Consider the following 26808-nt stretch of genomic DNA (forward strand, 5'->3'; position numbering starts at 1 on the left):
CCCAGAGCGACGACTGAACTCACCGTGTGAGTCAGTCAGCCTGCTGGTGATGTGTCCTCTACGGAACTGTGGCGTCGTGTGCTCGGAAATATTCTTTATTATATTCTCTCTCTCTCTGTCTCCTCTCTCTCTCCCCTCTCTCTCTCTCCCTCTCCCCCTCCTCTCTCTCTCTATCTGGTTTGGTTACGAGAGAGAGAGGAGAGAGGAGAGAGTTTTGAAGATTAAATCTGGTTGTTAGAGAGAGAGAGAGAGAGTGCAGTTTTCTACGAAAGCTATTCAAACATTTTGAGGTATTAGGTAAGGAAGACTTCATATTCTCTCTCTCTCTCTCCTCTCTCTCTCTCTCTCTATATATATATATATATTATATATCTATATATATATATATATATATATATATAATATATATGAGAGAGAGAGAGAGAGAGAGAGAGAGAGAGAGAGAGAGAGGAGGATTAAGGTCGTCCTTTCCCGAAGCCTCTCTACAAATGGTAATCATGTTTTGAAGAATCACTTTGTGGAGATTTGATATTTGGCTGTTTGTTAGAAAGCTAGAGAGAGAGAGAGAGAGAGATCCTTAGATTGCCATAGGACTCAGCTGGGCACTTGCGGGGGGGCACGTTTATGACCCTATCAGGAGGAAATACCTCGATTTGTGACGAGGTTCCTGGAGGGTGGGAGTTTTTGTTAAGGCGATCTATATCTCTTCTGAGAAGGGGCTGATTGATCGACTGCTTAGTCGTTTGCGGAGATTTCAGGCCGTTGTTTGTTTGTTTGTGGAGTTTGTTTGTTGAGGAATAAACAGGAAAGTGGAGCGTGTTATAAGTGTCCTTTTTATGTGGTAGTTTATTCGTTTGTGATTATGACGGTCCAGTGAGAAAGTAGAACGAATGTATATGTGCGTAACACATCATTACGTGACCCCCGTATAGGAGGGTATGCCGTCAGTGGACCTCATGCGGTGCACTGTAGGCATTACTTGAGGTTCTTTGCAGTGTGCCTTTCTTAGGCCCCTAGCTGCAATCCCTTTCGTTCCTTTTACTGTACCTCCTTTCATATTCTCTTTCTTGATTCATAGTGTAACTGCTTTGAGGTTTTCCTCTTTTGACACCTTTCAAACCTTGTACTGTCAATTTCCATTTCAGCGTTGAATGACCTCATAGGTCCCAGTGCTTGGCCTGTATAAAATATATGCACATATATATGTATATATGAAAATGTAGAATAGACTACGAAAGTACTTGTTCCAACCTCTAGTTTCACTCACCTTTCTACCGTCGATTTACGGATAATGTATGAATATATATATATATATATATATATATATATATATATATATATATATATATATATATATATATATATAAAGTGCCATTGCACAGTAGGAATGAAAAGTTGCACACGTGGCATCTGAAGGTGGCTCTCCCGTCCCTGCTAACATTATTGCCTTTACTCCCAAATTATCGTTCCTGCTCATTAGGAGGTATTTATCCTCTCTCTCTCTCTCTCTCTCTCTCTCTCTCTCTCTCTCTCTCTCTCTCTCTCTCTCTCTCTCTCTGTAATCATGTAAATATACCCACACAGGTGTTGGGACTTAACCCGTCCCTTTCATTTAAGCTTGGAATAAGTCGAATTTTTTGTTCCCCCTGCATTCGTAGGACCTAATTCCCCTCCTGCATTCCTGCATTGCCCCCTGAATGCACTTGCCCAGGTGTTTCGTGTGTGTCTTGGCATAATACCCTATGCCCCACCTGCTAATTTACACAACCCCCCCACCCCCCTGTAATGTTCATTTTTGTCGCAACTCTTCACTGAACTTCGACTGAATTACACTGCGGGTCATATGCGTGGTGCACTGTAGGCATTACTAAAAGGGCGTTTGGCCTCTAACCTTCATTTTTGTAGCAATATTTCACTCAAATTTGGCTTAATTGCACTGTGGATCACATGCATGGTGCACTGTAAGCATTACTAACGGTGACTTTCCTATTCATCTTCATTTTTTCGTAATGTTCACTTAACTTCGGCTTACTTGCCCTGGGGGTCACATGCATGGAGCACTGTAGGCACTACTTAAGGATGTTTGCTGTCCAACCACAGTTTTCACTGTGTTTCTTGGCCACCCTTCCAAAAACTGACGGACCCCAATGTCGGCCAAGTTCATTGGTTGGGTAGTTGACCGTCAGTGAGTGGTAGACGTCACAGAGGGCACCTTAACTCCCTTGACAGACCTTTAGGACATCAATGCCAGCGGCAGTGGACCACAACGAGCAACAACAAGCTGACAGGAATCGAGTCTGGCCTGTGCTTGGACTGGTGACCCTCCCACAATCTGTCTGCCTGTCTCTATCTATTTCTATCTATCTAATTGTCTCTTTCTTATCGTCTCCGTCAGTCTTCGTAAGCCCTTGGTGTCGTGTGACAGAAGTCTCTTTTGTTTTGGTATGATCTCTCTCTCTCTCTCTCTCTCTCTCTCTCTCTCTCTCTCTCTCTTTTAGGTGATTGTGGTTGATTGGTTGCTTGAGGCTCAGAAAGTGGATGTAATTGGTCCGATCTTGATTACATCTGTTATATCATCTCTCTCTCTCTCTCTCTCTCTCTCTCTCTCTCTCTCTCTCTCTCTCTCTCTCTCTCTCTCTCTCTCTCTCTCTTGTAAACTGAATAGTTGCCTATTATTTTTGTCAATAAATTTTGCTATATATACGTAGACACTTTATTTTTCATATTTGGCATCCCTCTCTCTCTCTCTCTCTCTCTCTCTCTCTCTCTCTCTCTCTCTAAAAAAAAAACCCAGATCCCCCCCCCCCTCCCCTTGAAGAGAAGAGTACCTTATCATTGAAAGAGATATTTAAAAAAAAAAAAGAAGAAGTTACAGATGCCATAACGATTCTTTAAAGTATTAAATGACAGCTTCCGTAATTTGCTGTAATGATGTAAGTTGTTTTTTTTTTTTTGTTGTGAGGGGGGAGAGGGGGAGCTAATTTTAGTTTAATAACAGTGTAATGAGACAACTCGTTGTGGGGTAATTTGTCTCTATGAAGCAGTTGTATTGTTTTTTTATGTGATAGTTTTTTTTTATATTTTTTTATTCCTTAAATTAAGTTACATTTTGAGAACTTTTTCTGTTCGTATTTTTTCATAACATTTGGTTTGTTCACCAAGGGTTAAGTCACGTTTATGATGAATATTACTGTTTATTAGAATAATAACAATAATGGAAAAGTAAATCCACAATAATATGTCATTTTGATCTTGTTATTTAAAATACAAAGCAGAAAGCTTTCGATGACCTGCACGGTCCTCCGTGCAGGTCATCGAAAGCATTCCGCTTTGTATTTTAAATGACAAGATCAAACAGACATATTATTGAGGATTTACTTTTCCATTTTAATTTATTGACTCATGTGATTATGAGTTTTCTTTGAATAATAATAATGTTAATAATAATAATAATAATACTTAAGTAAATTTGACAGATATATATTCATCCTTAATGCATATGTATCGATAGCCGTTACTAAGTTTGACCCTTTTTTTTTCGTGACCCGACACCCTTTAAATTTTGACCTCAACCCATCACAAGTTTGACCCTGTCCCTAAACCCCAAGTTTGACCTGAATCCCTTAATCTCTAGTTTGACCCAAATCCCTAATCCCAAGTTTATCCCTAATCTCTAGTTTCACCGAAATCCCTAATCTCTAGTTTGACCCAAATAACTAATCCCAAGTTAGACCTGAATCCCTTAATCTCTAGTTTGACCCAAATCCCTAATCCCAAATTTGGCTCGAATCCCTAATTCCAAATTCGACCCAAATTCCTAATCTCTAGTTTGGCCCAAATCCCTAGTCCCAAGTTTGACCCAAATCCCTAATCCCCAAGGTTCTGAATTCCTAAATCCAAAGTTTGACCCAAATCCCTAATCCCCAAGGTTGATTTGAATCCCTAAATCCCAAGTTTGACCCAATTCCCTAAACCCCAAGGTTGACCTGAATCCCTAATCTCTAATTTGACCCAAATCCCTAATCCCCAAGGTTGATCTGAATCCCTAAATCCCAATTTTGACCCAAATCCCTAACTCGAGTTTGACCCAAATCCCTATCAGCCGTCTTCGAAGCTTTGCAGGTAAGAGAGAGAGAGAGAGAGAGAGAGAGAGAACCTCACCTTTTCGTGTCCTGATGTTTGGGTTAGCTCCTTTCTCCAGCAGGATGTCTATGGCCTTCTCATTTCCGTTCTCGGCGAATAAGTACAGTGCCGTTATTTCTGCAACAGAGAGACAATAAAAATAGAGAGTATAATAATTAACAGGACGAAGTTATCTATTATTTCTCTGTATAAGAAAACTAATTTTTTCTATCCGTCCCCAGATCTTAAAAACTGCTGAGGCTACAGGGCTGCAAATTGGTATGTTGATCATCCATCCTCCAGTCATCAAACGTGCTAAATTGCAGCCCTCCAGCCACCACCGGGACGTGGTTAAAGTGTCATGGTCCAGGGCTCATTCAGCATTATACCGAGACCATCGAAATATAGTTCTAAGAAAACTCGATTGCGCCGAAGAGATTTCGAAGTATTTTTTTTACTTTTCTTTAAATAGGGATTAATGTTTTTAACTTTGTCGCGACGTTGTGCAATGGACGTGATTCTCAAGTGACCAAATAATGGTTGTTGCATTGCATTAATCCAGTTGCATCTTCATTGCAACGATGCAAAGTAATTTGTCTATGGCCCAAAAAGACTGTCTAAAGGAATGATTCTGATTGGCGGCAAATCTGATGACAGTGTGCCGTGAAAGAGAGAGAGAGAAAGAGAGAATTTCTCCGCCAAAGAATTTGTCTTGTCATGTAATGATCTAAAAAAAATAATGATTTCATTAAAGACTATGATGTCAAAGACCTCGTAGACGACATCAGATCAAACTTGTGGCGTCGAAGACTGAAGTCAGACTGAAGAAACTCATTATTCAAAATGCATTGTCTCAATCTACTCATTATTTATTTATTTTTCATTATCACGCCCTGTTAACTTAACAGTCAGCAGTGTGTCAGAATATTGATGACGTAAAAACTGACATTTAAGTGACCACTGATACCTAGATACATCACGCTATAGTAATGAATGTAAAACAGAGTATGATCTCGTAGAATATATCTAGAAGTGCAAAGTTTGAACACGCACAGAGGTTCCATTATCATACCCTGTCAACCTACTAGTAGAATGTGTCCTAGAAAGGTGGAGAAGTTAAAACAGACATTTGTAAGACAATGGTACCATGAAACAGCCACAGTACAAGCAGTCCCCGGCTTACGAAGTTCCGAGGTTACGACGCTTTTCCATTATATCATCAGGAATTATTTCCAGGTTTACGAAACCGATCTGAGAGAAGAATATGACTCCAAAAAGGCAAAATATCAATATTTGAAATTTTTTTTATAAAAAATGCCATAAAAAATGCAGTTTACATAGTTTTTAATACACCCAAAGCATTAAAAGTAAGGTTATCTTAGGATTTTTGACGATTTTCGATGGTCTTCCGGCTTACAACGATTTTCAGCTTACGAAGTGTCTCAAGAACGGAACACCTGTCGTAAACCGGGGACTGCCTTGATGGAAAAATGGGAGATAACTTTGACATCAGAGAATACTACAAAGAAGTTCGTACAAAAGACCTTGACGTCACACTGACGGATAGAAACCTCGTGTGTGACGTTGCAGCCACCAGTGGCGTGCGTCTCTGGACTTACGGGCGTCGCTCTTGTGGTTGATGACCGAGCCGGCGTCCAGCAGCATCTTGAAGCACTTGAAGCAGTTGTTCTTCTCGGCGGCGAACAGCAGGGCGGTGTAACCTCGTTTCCAGACTAGAAAAGAGATGGGAAAGTATTGGGTTACTCAAAAGTCTAGTTTAGCTCGTATCACCTTAATCCTTGGTGGTTGGTCTTAATCCAGATGATCATGTTAGGTCTCTTAACCCTTTCCACACCTTCCCATGCTTATGGGCGTCCTATGTTCAAAGGCCCTTGAGTAGGTATGGGTCGCTCAGAAGACCCAATTTGGCTCATATTGCCTAGGGTTTGGATGGGTGGTCTAACCCAGATGGTCATACAAGGTCTCTTCACCCTTTCCACACTTATGGGCATCATGTGTGCAAAGGCCCCATGCAGACATAAGGCCCCAGTTGTATTTTTGCTTACTCGGAGAGTAAGCCTACACACTACTTTGCTTTTGTTGTTGGTGGTGGTGGGTTAGGAAAGCCTAAAAAGGTCTGAAAAAGGTGTTTTGCTTCGAGTCAAAGTCACAGGAATTTTAGGTTACGATATTTTTTATTTATTTTGTTGAAGGAAAATGTATAAAATAATAATGTGCATGTTGAACAGGACAGACCAGTTATTTCGATTAAATTATAGCGTATTTCTTTTAATTTTCGTTGGTGAAATAATGCTCTATTTGACCGTAGATTTTTAGCACACGCACCAAGGGAAAAGGCTTGCCCCCCACCACCATGGTTGGGACCTGCCAAAGTCAGCTAATTTTTCAAGTACATATAATTCATCGCTGAGATCATTCAAATATGTTGTCCTTTGTGTTTCATATATTCATACACACTCAATACAGTAAGCATTAAATCCAACCAGTATAAACACATTAAGAAACACTACACCTTTCCTGCTAGGACATGAACCCTTAGGGTAGACTGAAAGATAGGAGGCTTTTAGAAAAGTCTGGATGAGGGGGGTGGGGGCGGGAAGGGGCCAGGACTTGAAGCATTCTAGATCCTTGCAGTAAAGGGAAAGTATTAGAGATCTATGTGGAAAGTTGCATCCTGCGAGTTTCACTCACCCGTGGAGTCGGTGAACGTGACGAGATACGCTGTGTTGGGCTGCTTCAGGATCTTCTGGATCGCGACGTACTTTCCCTGCATGGTTTTCCTCAGCAGCTTTTGTCCTGAGGGAGGAAAACAACGTGAGATACTGAGGTCTTTTTTATCTCTGTAAAGCAAAGAGTTTTTCTTTTATCAGATTACAACAGGAGTTGGAGAAGATGGGCCAGCTACACGTCCAAACCATATTCTGAGGCTCATATAGCCCTCACTCACAGCCCCAGATCGTCTAACTAAACGCTACGAGTCTACTGAGGGGTAGTGCTGTCAGTGCACATCACGCGGTGCACTGTAGGCATTTCTTAAGGCTCTTTGCAGTTCCCCTAGCTGCAACCCCTTTCATTCTTTTGCTGTACCTTCGTTCATATTCTCTCTTCCATCTGACTTTCCACCCTCTCTAACGATTGTTTCATAGTGCACCTGGGAGGTTTTCTTCCCCTAACGTCTTTCAAACCTCCTTACTGTCCATTGCCGAATGACCTCATAGGTTCTAGCACTTGGCCTTCGGCTTAGATCCCATAACCCAATCCAGCCCCATTCTGACGACCCATCCAGAGACTCACCGTTGCAGACGTTCCTCTTGGAGGGCGTCAGCTTCTCCGGCCTGGCGCAGGTTGGGTCAGCCCTCACGCCCACCATCGCCGTCATCATCATCATCATCGTCCACGCCACCATCAGGATGAGGATCGCCATGATGAGTCTCATGGTCACCCTGCAGGAAGGAGAGAATGATGGGGAAATGGAGTCACGGTGGTTCGAAGGGGCCATACTGAAGGGAGAAGAGATTGTTAAAACTTATGTACAAGCTGTCGAACCTTACCCTGGGTTCATCTTCAGTCGACTGAAGATGAACCCAGGGTAGGGTTCGAAAGATTTTATATAGTTTTATCAAATTTCACTACTGCTACCAATAGTATATTATTGTGGACCTCAAAGAACATTACTTGTGCCCTCGTAATTGAGATTTCTACCCATCATTGTTGTTATTATGACAATATAAGTGACTGATCTTCATATACTAAACAGGACGTCCATATTCCAACAGTAAATAAATCGGTAAGAAAACACCAATGTATAATTAAACCCCAAAATAAAAACTAAAACATTATTCATGTCCCCCGTCCCACCCACCCCAAAAAAGCGGTTCCTTTGCTATACCCTCTGATGACACTACGTCCAAATTCCGAGTGTCCTTTCGTTGTCATTATCTGAAGGTGGTGTCCCACAGGGGGGTGAATATTTGTTTGGTTGTGGGGGGAGTGGGTTGTTATTGCGTCCTAGGAATCTATCTGAACTGGTGCCCCCCAAGGAGAGAATATTTTTGGGGGTCCTAGGTATTTATTTTTTGTGGGATAAGGGTGTCTTGTGCATCATGTAACGTGGTGTCCCCAGAGGAAGGCCGAGAATATTTATTTTTTTTTGGGAAAGGGGGGTTTCCTAGGTGGTTTTTAAGCGGGGTAGGGGCTCCTTGGGTTTTTGGATGGAGGGATTGGTGCGTCCTAGGAATGATCTAAGCTCGGTCCCCCCAAGGGGGAGAATATATTTTTCATCAGAGGTCCGAGGATTGGCGGACGGGGGCATGAGGACCCAAGCATCTGGCCCTCCTTAATAAGGAAGTTCGTGTTGCGTGGGTGGCATGAAACAACGCATTCGGGGACTCTTTGGGGTATTTTTTCGGGGGTAATTGTGCCCGGGCACGCGATTCCGGACCGAATGATGGTGGCCCGTGCTTGCATGCTTGCTTATTTTTTTTTTCCGGCGCCGAGCAATTATCTTGTATAAAATGGGCGTTTGTTAGAGATGGTCTCTTTTCCGCTTCGTTTGCGGTTAGTGGAGGTTTGTTTGGTCGTGTTTGTGAGTTTCATTGGCTTAATGTTTTGTTTGTTTCTGTAAACTCATCGTGACAGACGTTTGCTTTTGCAAGAATGCTGCACAAACGGGTGTGCGTTTCCCTGTTTGCTTGCAAGTTTATTCGTGAAATTCACGTGTCTCGTTTGGCGTGTGTAAACAGGTGTTTGCTTTTGCAAGAGCGCTGCAACAGGTGTGTACGTTTGTCTGCTTGCTTGCAGGTGTATTCATGACATCCACGTGGAGAAGAGCCAGGTGTCTTATTTGCAATGTTTACCGGAACATATGGTATAGTCTTGCTGAAATATTATTATGGGATTTAGTTCACTGGTGTAATTTGCATGTTGGCAGGTGTTGGCAGGTGGTTTCATTGTTGGCATTAAAAGGAGGAAGGCCAATAAAACCTGTTGGTGGAATGTGTTTTCCTGATGAAACTATATAATGAATTTAAACTTGTTATGCAATTTGCAAATTGGAAGTGTTGTAATTTTTTCTTAGAGTAGTTTAAGAAGATATATTTAAATAATTCAGTTGTTGGATTATTGTATAATTAGTTCATTTTATGACAATTATTTAAATGTGAGTGTTGTGGTATTATAATCTTATTCCAGTCTTATGGGTTAGTTTTCATTGAATGAGAATTAAGTTTTCTGTTGCATAAATAGCAAGGTAATCGTGACAGAAACAAAGCAGAGAGAGAGAGAGAGAATATGTTTGCATCCTAAAGGTAAACAATAATGCTATGATCGTAATATCAGAATCACAATCTAGGAGACTCGCTGGAAAAAAAAAGGCGAAAGGAAATGACCCAAGTTTTTTTTTATTCCAGGACTTTGTTTTTTCCAGGACTGTTTTTTCCAGTTGTATTGAGGTCAGTCCTGCCTGGCCGAATATCCTGCCTTTAGCACTGTCTTTTTTTTTTTTTTTTTTTTTGTTTTTTTTTTTTTTTTTTTTGGGGGTTTTTTTTTTTTTTACGAGTTATCGAATGAGGAAGCAGTTGACAGCTACCAACCCATCAATAGTGGTAATTAAAAGGGCATTTTTTTTGGGGGGGGGCCTAGTATTGAAAGCGAGCGGTTTACGCCCACCATTATATTTAGATGAGGTGTGGGTTTTTCTCTCTCTTCTCTCTCTCTCTCTCTCTCTCTCTCTTCTCTCTCTCTCTCTGTGACACATCAGTTTAATGTGTCAAAACAGCCAGCGTAATCAATTTGATATCTCTCTGTCTCTCTCTCTCTCTCGTGTATATGTATATATATATTATATATATATATATAGAGAGAGAGAGAGGATAATTCGTTAGCTGCATAAGTTTATTGTAATGTCCAAATACTCAGGTTGATCACTTAATCTCTCTCTCTCTCTCTCTCTCTCTCTCGCGATTACGTGCGTGTGAAGAATAGCCCCCCCCCCCTCCCCCCCAAACAATAAGGGGCCGGGTTCCAGTTTATTGTGGTCCAGTGGTATTGTTTATCTCGATCCCATTCTCGGTCTCACAAGGGAGGCTGATTTGGCCAAAACTCGCTCATTGATTTGAAATTTGGGAGACGTAGGAATGATAATCTTGGAATTTGGGAAGCGTAGGAATGTCACTTTTGGTATTTGGGAGACGTAGGAATGTCACTTTTGGTATTTGGGAGAGACAGGAATGTAACTTTTGGTATTTGGGAAACGTAGGAATGTCACTTTTGGTATTTGGGAGAGACAGGAATGTAACTTTTGGTATTTGGGAAACGTATAGGAATGTCACTTTTGGTATTTGGGAGACACAGGAATGTAACTTTTTGTATTTGGGAGACGTAGGAAATGTCACTTTCTGTTGGGAGGGGGATAGGGGAGGAGAGGGGGAGGATTGGTGAGAAGTACACGCATGCTAACACATACGTACACACAAGAGCGCACGCGCGTTCATTCAGAATATACGCACTGCAATTTGACTGCCACTTCCGCTGTTCAAACTTACTCGATTATCCTTGATGAATAACGAGGAAGATTTGAACACTTACCCGACTTTGAACAGAACAGAGAGAGAGAGAGAGAGAGAGAGAGAGAGAGAGAGAGAGAGAAGCATTTAAGAGATCAAGAGCGTTATTTAGCCAGCAGTAGTACATAGCAGTATAGTAGGAGAGGCAACGACAGGTGTTTCAATAATACGATGATACGATGAACGAGAGACGAAGAGAGAGAGAGAGGGAGGGGGGGGGGGGTCTTGGGATGCTCTTTGGAACGGTTAGATATGATTGATGTAATCTCACATAATATGTGGCGTTTTATATCTACATTTATATATATACTATATATGTGTGTATATATATATATATATATATATATATTATATATATACTATTATATATTCTTCACCACTATCATGACCCATCGTAGTCGACTAACAACTAGGTGCCGGATAAACTGCTTAGATCAATTGAAACAATAGGATTTTGAGGAAGCGTGCACCAGACATCTTCCCCGCCCATTCCTTCCCCGTGGGATCGACTTTGGGTCTCTATTGAATGTCATTATGTCTGTTGACATTACCAATGAATCGTGTACCTGGTCGTTGCACGACTGTGGTGAAATTTTTCTTATATTCAATAAAAAAAAGTTGGTCGATTTCTTGTAAATTAGAGGCTCGATTGAGGTCTTGACCTATTTTTCGGGGTCACAGGTCAACTTATGAGTCAAAATTCTAGATGTCGAGAGTCTCTCCTTCCAGTTAACTTGGCTGAGATGAACCTTGTTTTTATGTGCCTTGATAATATGAGCGTGAATGGGTAATTGCTCTCGTGTATGGTAGGAATGCTGCACTCTCTCTCTTTCTCTCTCTCTCTCTCTCTCTCCTCGCTCTCTCTCTCTCTCTCTCTCTCTCTCTCTCTCAACCGTCTGGTGTTTAGTGTGTGCAGTGGTGAAAGATGTTCATTGCTTCTTGAAGACTTAGTCTCTCTCTCTCTCTCTCTCTCTCTCTCTCTCTCTCTCTCTCTCTCTCTCTCTCTCTCTCTCTCTCTGCAGTTGAAAGTGAGTTTAATTCGAAGATTAATGAGTAGGATATTACATTTAATTTTCCTTTGGAAAAAAAATTGATGCTGTAGAAGGGCTTTGACTTTCAAAGTATTACATGAAAATGTCAAAGTAGTTTTAAATCTACTTAACAAGGGGTTATTATTATTATTATTATTATTATTATTATTATTATTATTTATTATTATTATTATTATTATTATTATTATTTGAAACAGACAAAAAGAACGGAATGATAGATTGATTTATTGATTTATTCCAACATGTTCAGAAAGAATCCGGAAGTGAACATTTATACTAAAATCGAAAACACTTCTTGCAAAACATAGAACAGCTAAATATTTGCCTTAATACAAATCGTGAAGTCATATATCCAAATAGCAGGAATTATTACAAAAAAATAAATTAACTCTCCTCTACATTTACCGAATAGCTGGAATTATTACCGAAAAATAAATTAACCCTTTCTTACATCTTTCCTGAATAGCTGAAATTTTTACCAAAAAATAAATTAACCCTCTCCTCTGCGTTAACTAGATAGCTGGCAGCCATTTCTGTCCCTGAGTAGATATAAGAATTCAACGCTGAATAAAACTGAATTGGTTTTAATGATAATTGTAGGAGATCCTTGTCTTGAAAGGGTAGATAATATGTCATGTCAGTGATGGATGTGTTATTGAAGGTTTTCTTGAATTTTTGTCGTATGTATGTCATAATTCTCTATGTGCCTTGCTGGTGATGTTGTATGGTGTCATAGATTCTGTTAATGTCATAGATATGTCCTAGTGAAGGAGATATATCCTTGCATATAATTGTTATGTCCTAGAATTCCGTAGGTTGTCTTGATATCTTTGCATGTTATATGTCCTAGTGAAGGTGATATATCCTACTATTCCATAGATGTCTTGGCATGTCATATATCCTAGTGAAGGCGCTCTATCCTAGCATATCTTAGCTACGTCCTAGAACTACATAGATGTCTTGGCAAGTCGTAAATGTGTCCAGAGGCGTTGTTGGCTCTTTCGTGACACTAATATGTCTTAGGATGTCGTAGCCATGTCTTATCCCGGACGGTATCTGACCAGGCGTGATGTTTATCTTATAACTAGTTGGTTCGTGTCTCATTTTTTATTAATTTAAATAGGTGGCAATTGCCGTAATAATGTAATGAGAGAGAGAGAGAGAGAGAGAGAGAGAGAGAGACTGTAGGAGAGAGAGAGAGACATTTGACCTCCACTGACCTAATCCAACCAGCCATTAACGATGCAGGATTTCAGTGACCGGAAGCACAGATAAACTTTTTGGGGGTCAAGTGAATATGTCAGCAAGAATCTAAGAAAAAAAAATTTATTGGTCTCACCAGTTACACTGAATATTTTGCGTTTTTTTCTATTAGACCAAATTTGAATTGGGAAGGTTGCACAGGAGGGCATTTATTTGTCATTTTGTGTGTGTGTGTAATTGTAATTGAATGGAGTCTTATTTATTTTTTATATTATATAATATATAATATATTATCTATATAGTATATATATATATATATATATAATTCGTATGTGTCATGTTTGTCTTGCATATTTCAGGGGTAATCTCTCTCTCTCTCTCTCTCTCTCTCTCTCTCTCTCTCTCTCTCTCTCTCTCATCTCTCTCTTCTCTATATATATATATATATATATATATATATATATATATATATATTATATATATAAGACTCCATTCAATTACAATTACACACACACGCAATTACATGTATATATATTTACACAGTTTTTATATATATACTGTAATATACATGTGTATATGGGTAATGTGTGCATGTGTGTGTGTGTGTGTGTACGCACCAATGCAAAAACTAACTGACGCCGAAGATGGAACCAGGGTCGCGTGACTTCCAGTTCTCGACGCCCATGTTTTGTCTAAATTGGGCGCGAAGGCCAGCGGCAGGCCCTTTTGTGCCGCGAAGGATCGCCAAAAATGCCCCCGCGTGTGAGTGTGATATGACAACACTTGAAAGATCAGCGGTTCGCGTCTGTCACGAGAGATCATCAGGAAGTGCCCCTCCCCCCCCCCCCCCCCCCCCCCCCCCCCCCCCCCTCCCCCCCCCCCCCCCTCTCTCTCTCTCTCTCTTCTCTCTCTCTCTCTCTCTCTCTCTCTCTCTCTTGGTGTCCTTATGTTTGTGTTCGACTTCAGAGTCAGAGGGAGCCCATTATTTTTTATTTTCTTTTTGCTCGTGTCTTGCATTTGCTCCGTCCCCGTCAAGCGTACATCACGCGCGGTGCACTGTAGGCATTACTCGGGGTTCTTCGCAGCGTCCTTTCGGCCCTGAGCTGCAACCCCTTTAGTTCCTTTTACTGTACCCCCGTTCTTATTCTTTCTCCCATCTTACTTTAAACCTTCTTCGGACGATTGAGGTTTTCCTCCTGTTACGCCCTCCAAAGTTTCAGCTTCCCCTTTCCGCGCCGAATGACCTCATAGATCCCAGCGCTTGGCCTTTGACATAAATTGTATAATCTATTCTGTTTTATCTCAATTTATTTCCTTTTTTTCTACAAGGAACGATTAGACGGAAGACGGAACTTATTAAAAAAAATATTTAAAACTGATCATAAATAACGAACGATAAAAAAATATGAATATATATAAAACATTTAAAACTCTGAGTATAACTAACGAACGGTAAAATATATATATATATAAAACCATTCAAAACATTGAGTGTAAATAATGAACGAAAAAAATATAAGAAATAACGAACGATAAAAAAATATATGTGAAAAACATTTAAAACAGTGAAGTATAAATAGCGAACAATAAAAACAAAAAACAAAAATTACGAACGATAAAAAAAATATAAAAAACATTTAAAACATTGAGTATAAATAACGAACGATAAAAAAAAAGAAAAAAAAAACATTCAAATGCCGGAACAAAGAAATAAGGAAATTGATAAACTGTAGAATTGATAAAACATTCGGTTAATACGTATGAGTAAACAGTAAACAGGAAGGAATAATATACGCACATTGAAAAAAAACGACGCGGTTGATAAACACCTGTTGAGGATTATTGAAGAAGAAGAAGAAGAGAAGAGAGAGAGAGAGAAAACATGGATAATTCAATCAGAAAATCGGAACCCGGATGCATGAACGAAAGAGGGAACTGGGAAAACGGCTGATAAAAAAGGTATAAACTAAACATCGAATTAAAAAAAAAGAGCGTAAACGAATGAAGGAACAGAGAAAGGAGCCAATAATTGAGGAAACAAGGAAAGAAGGAACTCGGTAGAAAGCTAATCTCAAGAATTGCCCTCTCGAACGAACATCAAAACAATATCATTACTTCTAATGACAGATTGGCGTTCATATAAGGTCCCCCCCCATCCAGATGCACTTACGAGGAGTTAAGTGCTCGAAGATGACTGGCGTGACATTCTTAAGTGCGCAAGTAGAAGGGGCGCTTATTTGCACTTTAATACAAGTGTACTGTTGTCATGCTTAAGTGGCTGTAAGGTTTTGAGGTTTGTACGTCCTTCTTATACACAAGAGTTTGGGTGTTTAAGGATTGATTTCTTTGGTGTGGAGGTCTATAGGCCTGTTGGGGAAAGAAACCCCACCCAGCCTCGTGGAATTCAGAAGGCTATAGAGGCGGCTATTGGCACTTTGTGAATGATTTATTGTGTAGGCCTATCGTATCGTTGCTCATTTAGCCCAGGCCTACTGGAGGAAAAACTGGGAGGGGTTGAAAGGGGTCCTAGCCCCCAGTAAGAAACCCCGCCTCACCTCGCGGAATGCAGAAGGTTATAGCAAACACCCTCCTCCTCCTCCCCGCCGCCACCTCTTCCCATAAATAGAAACATCATCATAAAAAATATGCCATTACAAAACGACGTCAAATACTGTAATCACTCTGATATAAACATTAAAGCCAAAAATGGGTCGGCAGCACGCGTTCCCCTTCAGGGAGAGAGAGAGAGAGAGAGAGAGAGAGAGAAACCATTAGCCCATTGGGGACGACTTCTGCCAATGACGCCTTCCCCTTGTCGCTATTCTGCTCTTCGGGGACGATCATTTGTCGTCACACAGCCACTTCTCTTATGCATAGCACCATGAACTTCATTTCCGTAAGCGGTTAGGGCCGACAGTGCACCTCACGTGTCGCACTGTAGGCATGACTTAGGGTCTTTGCAACGTCACTCCCTAAGGTACCCTAGCTGCAACCTCTTTCAATCCTTTGACTGTACCTCCGTTCATATTCGCTTTCTTCCGGGTTACTGTCCACCCTCTCTAACAATTGTTCTATAGTGCAACTGCTTTGAGGTTTTCCTCCTGTTACACCTCTCGAACTTTTTTACTGTCGATTTTCAGCTCTGAATGATCTTATAGGCCCCAGCGCTTGGCCTTTGGCCTAAATTCTGTATTATACTCTCCTACCATAACCTTCACTCTTATAGGAAGCGGTGGGGTTAGCCTCCTGTTTGCTTCGGTAACTGATTTGAGCGGTTTACATCAATCTGGCGTGAAGACTTTAGCCTCCTGCTGGTATATAATATTTTTCGGTCACCGAAACAGCCATCTATAACCTTCCCTCTTCAAAGGAGCCGAAATTTAAGTGAGAAAGGGTCACCCATCCAAGCACAGACCACCAGACCTTATGAAATGATAAAATAACGAAGCATGGGATAGGTGCAGTTAATAGAAATCAACTCCATAACATTATGAATGGCTCCATCGAGCGTAACTTTAATGGTACGCGTCAACCTATGGCGTAATCAGCAGGGTCGGAGGAAATAGAACATTTGTATGGAAATTGCCTAGCCTACAGGATGACGTGGATTGCGAATTGAAAAATCCATTTCGAATAAAAATTAGTCATATTTAGATGAATTTTAGTACGAGAGAGAGTGTTAATATTTGATATATTCTATCAGAGAGAGATATTTATTATATTCCATCTGAGAGAGAGAGAGAGAGTGAAAGATCTTATTATTTTAATCAGTGAGAGAGAGAAAGAGAGAGTTAGTATATTCAATCAGAGAGAGAGAGCGAGAGAGAAATGAAATATATTCTATCAGAAGAAAGCTAATATTTGATATATTCTGTCAGAGAGAGAGAGAGAGAGAGAGCTTTTGAATCGAAGTAGCAAGACACATAAAAAAGACATTGTTTCAAATGAACCACATTCGAAAAAGGGAGTAAAAAAGTTATTTGCAACTTGAAAACAAGTTTCATTGCGCAATTAACGCAACTTGGAAATAGGCTGATTACGTAAAAATAAATAAGTAAATTAAAAAAAAAGCCCACCGGATTGGAAGTGAGTTGGATTTGGAAATCAAAAATGAATTACCATCACAAGATCATAAATTGAATGAAATGGTAGTACACACTGGAAATGGCAGATCAGATGAAGGTCTAAGATGAAGCTGAGTGATGGCTGCAAAGAATTGTTTTTCCATAAGTATTCGAACTAATGAATTATTTGGTAATTGGCGTAAAAATTATTAAAACTTGGGAGAGCTGCTGTTCAATAAAACGTGATAAAGAGTATATTTAAGATCAGTATTAAGTATATATATATTTTTATACATATATATATATATTATATATATATATATATATATATATATATATATTATGTATGTATAATTTTCCAGTAATGGAGGTGGTTTGGGAATATGATAGTCGCCCCCCAAACCCGTATAGGGACAGTCATTTTGGGATGGGGTTGCAGGGCTCATATCCTCATATACCTGCAGGCGACAGAACCACTTGTATATATATATATATTATATATATATATATATATATATATATATATATATATATATATATATATTCTTCCGTGTGCTTTCACGGGCTATTTATCTATTTGTTTATTTACATATTTATTTAATTGTTGGTTTGATTATTTAATTTCTCTTATATTTTATATATCACACCTTCTGTTTATTTACGAGCATCCGCGAACAGTCCATTCACAAATCGTCCTCTCCATTTTCATTCATAACCACAAACGTCCATCTACACCCACCCACCCTTCCTCCTCCTCCTCCTCCTCCTCCTCCTCAAAACGCCACACTGCTCCTCATCCGTTGAACACAACGAGCGACAAACGTCGTGTATTGAGATATGTGGCATCTCAAAAGCCCCTCCCTAACTGAAGAGGCCAGGATCATTAGGGCCAATCGAGAGAGAGAGAGAGAGAGAGAGAGGAGGAAGTAGGGAGTAGGTGGATGAATGGGTGGCTAAATAGATAGATAGATGTTCTTTTTTTTTTTTTTGTAGGGCGTGAAGGGGTGGTATATATATATTATGTTTCGGGAGTTATAGATGCCCTCATGCCAGCGCGGGCTCTTGCTCAGTAGCCACACCGCGGAAGTATATAGTCTTTCTCGAATTTTTGGTCTTCGACCTCACCCGCTGTGGTTTAGTAACTGCCACGTGTAGAATGCAGTTGAAATACAATGGATTAAATATAGATATATTTAAATATTAAAATGTTTTCCATTTTCTTTGTCTTATGCTGTAGGATAATAATAATAATAACAATAATAATAATAATAATAATAATAATAATAATAATAATAATAATAAGCAGTTGTAGAGTGAGCATAAAAAGTTAAGTAGAGTGACACACACACACACACACACACACTCACACACACACACGTGTCATTACGAGCATAACCTTTCGACCAGAGTTAACCTTTATCCACGCGCCAATTCACGCTAATACAAGTGAGCAGCTTCGCACTAGGGCAGAGAGAGAGAGGAGAGAGAGAGAGAGACTCAAATGAATGAAAACAGTTTCTTCTCTAAAGAGAGCGTAAGAGATGGTTTTACATGTTCATGTGCCTTGTTTTTTGTTTTGCGTATTGCAAGGGGGATCTCTCTCTCTCTCTCTCTCGGTATTTATCCTTATTTCTTTTTGAGAGAGAGAGAGAGAGAGAGTAGCTACCCTGTCCATGAAATCTGAAGATTTTCACAAAAGTATTTGTAATACATTAAAACCAAAAATCAAAAACACCGAAAAATGCTTACAAAACCACTTTAAACCGAAGGCTTCTCCAATTGGACTTGGTAGTTTTCGATGGAGAAGATAAAACCAAACAAAAATTGACCTAAAAATTTTGTCTCAAAGCTGAAGGTTAAATAGATTTGAAGACCATATTTTCAAAAGTTTACCAAACCAAAAACATCTTAAGATGGCGCCCAGAATTTTTTGTCGAAAAAAATTCACCTAATTAAGAACTTTATTTTTTAATTTGTCAGGAGACGAAATAGTTTTCATTTATTGTTTTTTTTTTAATAAAATCAACTATTGTTTTTAATCTGCGTCTCAGCATATTTGTTTTTTGAGTTAATGCTCAGTAACTGCTATGAATCCACTGCTCAGTAACTGCCTTCAGTATTCTACTTCTCAGAAACTATTTCAGAATATACTATGCTCAGTAACTGTTTCAGAATGTACCACTGCTCAGTAATTGGCCTAAACTGCTCAGTAACTGTTTCAGATTATACTAGGCTCAGTAAATGTTTCAGAATACACCATGCTCAGTAACTGTTTCAGAATGTACTATGCTCAGTAATTGTCCTAGATATTCTACTACTGCTCAGTAACTGTTTCAGAACATATTATGCTCAGTAACTGTTTCAGAACATACTATGCTTAGTAACAGTTTCAGAATACACCATGCTCAGTAACTGTTTCAGAATATATTAGGTTCAGTAACTGTTTTTTAAATTAAAGAGAGAGAGAGAGAGATCAACTAATTAACCATATCCTTCACAGTTCATTCATTCTTTGTCTTCTTGGGAACGTTTAGCCAACAAAAAAAATAATAAATTTTTAAAAAAATGAAAAATGAAAAAAGCGAACTTGAGCCACCACTTGGTCAAGTTGAATGACAAGCTGTGGTGGTTGTAGTAACACTTTCAGTAGTAGCAGTGGCATAAGAAAGTGCGTGCGAGTGTTAACACTTTGTTGACTAAGACACTTGATATGAACACAAATTGTTGGAGGAAAAAAAAAAATTGGGTGTTACAACTGCTAGGAATCTCTCTCTCTCTCTCTCTCTCTCTTCCACTCTCTCTCTCGCCTCCTCTCTCATCCTGGTCTCTTCTCTCTCTTCCTATTGGTCTTTAGTACTGAGGGTTTTGTTAACCCACAATTACATCTCTCATTTTAGAGAAGTTGTTAAGATTCATTCTCTCTCTCTCTCTCTCTCTCTCTCTCTCTCTCTCTCTCTCTCTCTCTGTATTATATATATAATATATATATATATATATATATATATATATATATATAGATATATATATATATATATATATATAATATATATGTATAACGTTGCTGACTTCTTGGATGCGACCCACTACAGCCAACTAACCACTGGTACCGCGAATCACTATTTAGCTCGACAGAGGCCCAAAGGGAATCTCTTTGGTCACTAGCTGTAGTTGCAAGGCCAGAAGGAATGTCAATCGCTCAATTAACAGATGTTCAGGCCACACGTTATAAAGGAGGCATATATATTAATGAGCCACTGACCCATTTACATATTATTGTATTATTATGATAAGTTTCGTGACCCCAGAAAACTGTGTCATTCAATATACAACATTTATAACACGTGACCTTCAGTATTTAAAGCCAGATTGTCTAATCAATCATTTCCCACAGCTGTATGAAAGTAATGATGACCTGTGTTTTTGTGACGCCAGATAATTCATTCCAATACTCCATGTGCTTAATGGGTGATCTTTATCGTTGCTCTATGAACCGGTTATTATTTCATTCAATATCCCATGTGAATGTGGTAGTGACCCTTGTATTTGGGACGCCACAGTCTGTCACTCATTATCAGGAAACTGCGTTCGGTTCCAGTGTCTGGTAAGGTTCCAGGCGCTCAAGGGTTCCAGTTGCTGGTAAGGTTCTAGGTACTCAAGGGTTCCAGTATCTGGTAAGGTTCCAGTAGCTGGTAAGGTTCCAGTTACTCAAGGGTTCCAGTTGCTGGTAAGGTTCCAGGCGTTCAAAGGTTCCAGTATCTGGTAAGGTTCCAGGCGTTCAAGGGTTCCAGTATCTGGTAAGGTTCCAGGCGTTCAAGGGTGCCAGTATCTGGTAAGGTTCTAGGTGTTCAAAGGTTCCAGTTGCTGGTAAGGTTCCAGGGTTCCAGTTGCTGGTAAGGTTCCAGGCGTTCAAGCGTTCCAGTGTCTGGTAAGGTCAAGGTTAAAGTTCCAGGGTTTAGTTATATCACTAATTAAGCATTTGTGAAGTGAGCAGGAAGGAGCCTTGTGGCATTTAGTGCACCTCACGTGGTGCACTGTAGACATTACCTAATGTTCTTTGCAGCGTCCCTCAAGCTCCTAGCTGTGACCCATTTCATTCCTTTTGCTTTACCTCCCTTCATATTCTCTATTTCGCCTTACTTTCCACCCTCTCCTAACAATGTATTCATAGTGCAGCTGCTTTGAGGTTTTCAAACCTTTCTGTGATTCCTGTTTCACCTTTCATACCTTCTTACTCTCAAGTTCAGTTCCATCTCTGAATGACCTCATAGGTCCCAACCCTTGGTACTTTTAGCCACTCAGCACTTAAGACGATAGAAAGAGGGAGTTGGAGCGGTTGGACAGCAAGATAAAAAGAGATCCAGAAAGTAGGGGAGTTGAAGTATAAGGATCTAAAGATGGAACTGGGTAAAATCGTTTGGTGTAAAAAAAATAAATAAATAAATAAATCTTGATATTACATCGGACACACTAACAGAGGCAAGGAGTGACGTCAAAATTCTGTGAGGAAAACTCGTGTGACATCACTGACGGGTTAGTAACTCCTGCTAGAGACATTAGAAGTCAGTGAGGACAAGACCTGTGACATTACTGAGGGTCAGTAAGGAAAACTCCTGTGAAATCACTGAGGGTCAGTGAGTGAAATGCCTGTGACATCACTGAGGGTCAGTGAGTGAAAAGGCCTGTGACATCACTGAGGGTCAGTATTTTAAATGCCTGTGACATCACTGAGGGTCAGTAATTGAAATGCCTGTGATATCTCTGTGGGTCAGTAATTGAAATGCCTGTGACAACTCTGTGGGTCAGTATTTGAAATGGCTGTGACATCACTGAGGGTCAGTATTTGAAAAGCCTGTGATATCACTGAGAGTCAGTATTTGAAATGGCTGTGACATCACTGAGGGTCAGTATTTGAAATGGCTGTGACATCACTGAGGGTCAGTATTTGAAATGGCTGTGACATCACTGAGGGTCAGTAAGGAAAACTCCTGTGAAATCACTGAGGGTCAGTGAGGAAATCGCCAGTGAGCATCCTAGAGGGTCAGTAACTGTCACCGACCTTCAAGGTATAACATCCCCAAACCCCTCATTAAAAAGTCAAGAGCTCTATTGGATGGAGAGATGAGGACTACTACACCCCATCACATCACATTCATGGCCAGTGAACCCTGATGCTGCTGCTGCTGTTGCTGCTGGTGGGTGCAGGTTACGGAACAACACAGAACAGAAATAATCTTTTGTCCTGCTTCGAAAAGAGTGGCGATCGCTTTCACGGGGGTCGAGTCCTTTGATGTTTCATCCCTGGCGATTCCATTATCACTTTGTGCTTGTATTGATTTTATTATGTCACCCTACAAGTTCTCTGGTGGTATTTACGATGGTGTGTGTCTGTGTGTGTGTTAGATTTCGCTCTTGTTGTTGCTCTTGTGTAGTGGGCTGGACTGGGTAAGTTCCTCATGGCCTTCAAGGTTTGGCTGTAGATCTTTGTATTCGATTATTTTTGTGCATATATATATATATTAATATAATATACATATATATATATATATATATCTATATATATATATATATATATATATATATTGTATATGTATGTTATGTATGTATATAAATATGTGTGTATGTATCATTAAATGTAAAAGTTTTATTCTGCCTTTGATATGTGTGTATATATATATATATATATATATATATATATATATATATATATATATATCTATATATATATATATATATACAGGTAACTCCCAGTTTACGCAGTCCTCATATGACGGTTTATGAATTATCGATTTCATTATTGTTTTCTATCACTGTAGAAGTAAATCTGTGGTATTAAGTGATTTTGCCTCTCTCATACTATCGCCTTTATGTTGCAGACGACCTTGCATTGGTCTCGACAGCATTTTGTGAGGAAATCCTTGTATACATTTAATTGCAGTCAACACAGTTTTCAGGAGGGCGGTATTTGGTGATTTGTAGATTGATATCTGTAGTGTTAGTTGCATATCCCGATCTCTCACCAGAATGTAATAAAAAGCCTTTGAATTTACTAGTGATTATATATATATATATATATATATATATATATTTAATATATATATTATATATATATATACACACACACACACCACATATTACGCCAGGAGTTACACACACATAAACATGTATGTACATATGCACAGTATGGGTAAAGAGCATCACTGTATGTCCTGAATTCTTGGTTCCGTGTTTTGAGCCCACCATGAGCTGACGAATTTCTTATCAGCTAAATAATTCCACTTAGGATAACATATACGAAAGTATATTCATTCCGAGGTAGAGTGAATTAAATTTTACAGGACACTTGTAGCTTAATGCGTGTATGTGAATCATGATGATGTGATAAAATTCATATATATATATATATATATATACACACACATACATACATATATACAATCTATATATATGCATACAGTGAACCACCCCAAGTTCGTCAGTATCTCCCCAATTGCCCGTTAATACTTTTTTTACCATTTATGTTCATACATCCGTACATTAAGAATTATATCTTGAATATTAAAAACTATATTTATTTAATAATAATAATCACGATTTTCTTCAAGCATTAGGATCGTACTGTTATTAGGATATGCAAAATTATTGTTCGTTTGTTTGTATGGTGCTTTTACGTTGCATGGAACCAGTGGTTATTCAGCAACGGGACCAACGGCTTTACGTGACTTCCGAACCACGTCGAGAGTGAGCTTCTATCACCAGAAATACACATCTCTCACTCCTCAATGGAATGGCCGAGAATCGTTATTATGTTTGGTAGGTTGTACTTGCAAACGATTGTACCTACAGCACACGGTTATTTGTGAATTTACATGTGTTCAGATAGTTGCGGGAATATAGATAGGTTAAAGCTTAAATATCATGTGTGATTTGTACACACACATTCACATATATGTTATATATATATATATATATATATATATATATATATATATATATATATATATATATATATATATATATACAAAACATTAAGTTACATTATTTCCTTTTAGAGGCAGTTGTTTCCTCACTTCAAACCAATTTAACCAAAAATAAAAATTATAATAATAAATATAAAAAAAAACTACCACACTTGAAAACATGAAGTAAAATTCAAAGACTTGAAAAACCCGCCATTATTCTCTCTCTCTCTCTCTCTCTCTCTCTCTCTCTCTCTCTCTCTCTGTGTCTCAGAGCCGGGTCTTAGTCACGGCGGAAATAACTTTTTATATTGGGGGACCTATTTCCAACCCCGGATGCTGAAAGGTTGTACTTTTATGCTTATTGCGTTTTCATCCGTCTTCTTCAAGTGAAGGAAAGTTCGTTCGGTGTAAGTTTTGTTTGTACTCATTGTACTTCGTATGAAAAGCATTATGTTGTATGGACATTCATTGTGGGCGCTGATCTATGCGCGAGATGATTGTTCATTGTAAGTGAATGCAGATTGTGATTGTACGTGGAACTTTATATATATATATATATATATATATATATATATATATATATATATATATATATATATTTGTGTGTGTGTATATATATATATTTTATGTATGAATAAACATAATTATGTGTGTATGTGTGTGCGTTTGTACCACATCACAACAGCCTTGCATATGTATTTTTTATAATAAATGAATATAAAACACAACACATCAACATTTTGATTGCAAAAGAAGGCAAGTAGCAAGCGATATACCGTAGCTTGCAAGCAACCTTAGTACGGGTTAACGTTTGCATAGTCCTTCGTGTTTATAAATGCGCAAATTGCGCAGTAAATAGTTTCCATACATAGTCATATACTCTCATACATAGTCGCGCATGTTTGAAACCCAAATTACAAATAATTAAAATGTATGTATATATGAATGTATTTGCATTCCTCCGTGTTTATAAATACGCCAGACTGCGCTCGTAAATAGTTTTGTCTAAATAGCCGTGGACGTCACTAGCTGACAAACATAACTATAAGCTTGGCCATTCACTCTAATTGTTGGGTACGGAATGATTCTACAGTTTTTTTTCTTTCTTTCTTTTTTTTTAGCTTTAGGTTTTTTTTTTTTAGACAACTGTAGAGGTATCTTTTTGTTTTTGTGAAATGGGAATTATTATTTTTATCATTATTATTATTACTACTACTTCTACTTAACATGAATATTTTACAATATCTAATAATAGTTAATATCTCCAAATTTTATTATTTTTTTTTTATTATTTGCGTAATAAATATTCACAATTATATAGGTAACTACATTATTATGTAAAGTAATAGTTTACTATGTAATTGAGGGTTTTTATTACGTACATTGTTTTTTCACGAGATTATTATTATTATTATTATTATTATTATTATTATTATTATTATTATTATTATTATTATTTTATTATTATTATTATTATTATTCACAAACAGAAAAGGTATCTGTGAAACCAGTAAGTGTCAATATAATCTTGGTTAGATTCTTCAGTAGTAGTAGTAAGTAAATAATAATAATAATAATAATAATAATAATAATAATAATAATAATAATAATAATAATCATAGTTTGTGTCTTGTAGAGAGAAGGGAATATTCTACTATTACTATAATAATAATAATAAAAATAATAATGATAATAATAATAATAATAGTAATAATAATGATGATGATAATAATAATAATAATAATATTCACGGTTTGTTTATATTAGTGTCTGCGAATCGGAGAGAGAGAGAGAGGGTGGCATGGCAGGCGTCCTTCGTACCAGGAAGGGGACAGAGTTTTCCCCGAACGCGGAGCTTCCGAATTGAGAAAGCCCCTGTCCAAAAATGACAGGTGGGGGGTGGGGGGCCATCAATCAGGAACGAGGTTTTGGCATTCAGTTCTCCCAGGCACGATTAGTCACCTGGACTTAAAATGTTAGAGAGCAGTTACAGGTGATGGCAGTCCCCCCCTCTCTCTCTCTCTCTCTCTCTCTCTCTCTCTCTCTCTCTCTCTCTCTCAAGATAAAAGTATGGATGCAGAGATACTCATTGATACTACATATGAGGCAATAAAGCAGCATACCTACGAAGAAATAAATTACGATATGACAACAGAAAAGCAAATCCCGAAGAGGCTCTACCCAGATCTACACAATGACGGGAAAGAGGAAAAAATAGACAAGAAAGACAAAATCTGCAACCTTTTGAAAAGAGGGAATTGCAGATTTGGAGAAAGATGTTACTACAAACATCCTAAGATATGTCAAACACTATGAAATATATGGTAAATGTGCATACTTAGATGGATATGGGAGATTGATTGCAGAGATCTGCATCCAAAAATATGTAAAACCTAAAAGAAGGAAAAGGATGTAAAGTTCGACAAAAAATGCAAATATATGCACCCTGTAGCCATGAATCATAATCAAATAAATAACCAACCAACTAATAAAATCCAAAATAAGAAAGAAACAAATAAAGAGAGAAATCAAGAATATCAGGTAAAAGAGAAAAGCAAACCACCAATGAGATATGCAGAGGTGTCAGCAAAAAATTTCAAAGCATCAGCTCCGAAATTCTACTCAAGAGATAATAACTGTATTTATTATGCAAGAGGATATTGCAGAAACGGGAGAAAAAAGGTTTTAAAATTGCAGATTCAGACACAAAATGAATAATTATGATGAAGGAAGATCAAATATTATGGAACAAAAGTTGGATTTTTTAATGTCAGAATTTCTGGAAATGAAAAAAAGAACAACATACCAGAACAGGAAGAGACAT

At 38.5% G+C, this 26808-nt stretch overlaps 2 protein-coding genes across 3 annotated transcripts in view; one reads left to right on the top strand and one right to left on the bottom strand.

The window, feature by feature from the left end:
* The window catches only part of LOC135205350 (all trans-polyprenyl-diphosphate synthase PDSS2-like), a 77254-nt gene that overhangs the window by 37923 nt on the left and 12523 nt on the right, over positions 1 to 26808 (top strand). The gene's annotated exons all lie outside the window — the stretch shown is intronic.
* Positions 1 to 26808, bottom strand: part of LOC135205349 (ankyrin-1-like) — a 53743-nt gene that overhangs the window by 18029 nt on the left and 8906 nt on the right. For both annotated transcript variants that reach the window (XM_064235811.1, XM_064235812.1), the window contains exons 2-5: positions 7438 to 7586; positions 6835 to 6939; positions 5742 to 5855; positions 4162 to 4260 (exon numbers count right to left, since the gene is read on the bottom strand). In XM_064235811.1, coding sequence (XP_064091881.1) covers positions 4162 to 4260; positions 5742 to 5855; positions 6835 to 6939; positions 7438 to 7579 — 460 coding nt within the window. In that variant the 5' untranslated portion in view covers positions 7580 to 7586. The remainder of the gene's footprint in view (positions 1 to 4161; positions 4261 to 5741; positions 5856 to 6834; positions 6940 to 7437; positions 7587 to 26808) is intronic.

The sequence above is a fragment of the Macrobrachium nipponense genome, chromosome 49 (genome assembly GCF_015104395.2).
Source record: "Macrobrachium nipponense isolate FS-2020 chromosome 49, ASM1510439v2, whole genome shotgun sequence".
Classification (NCBI taxonomy): domain Eukaryota; kingdom Metazoa; phylum Arthropoda; class Malacostraca; order Decapoda; family Palaemonidae; genus Macrobrachium; species Macrobrachium nipponense.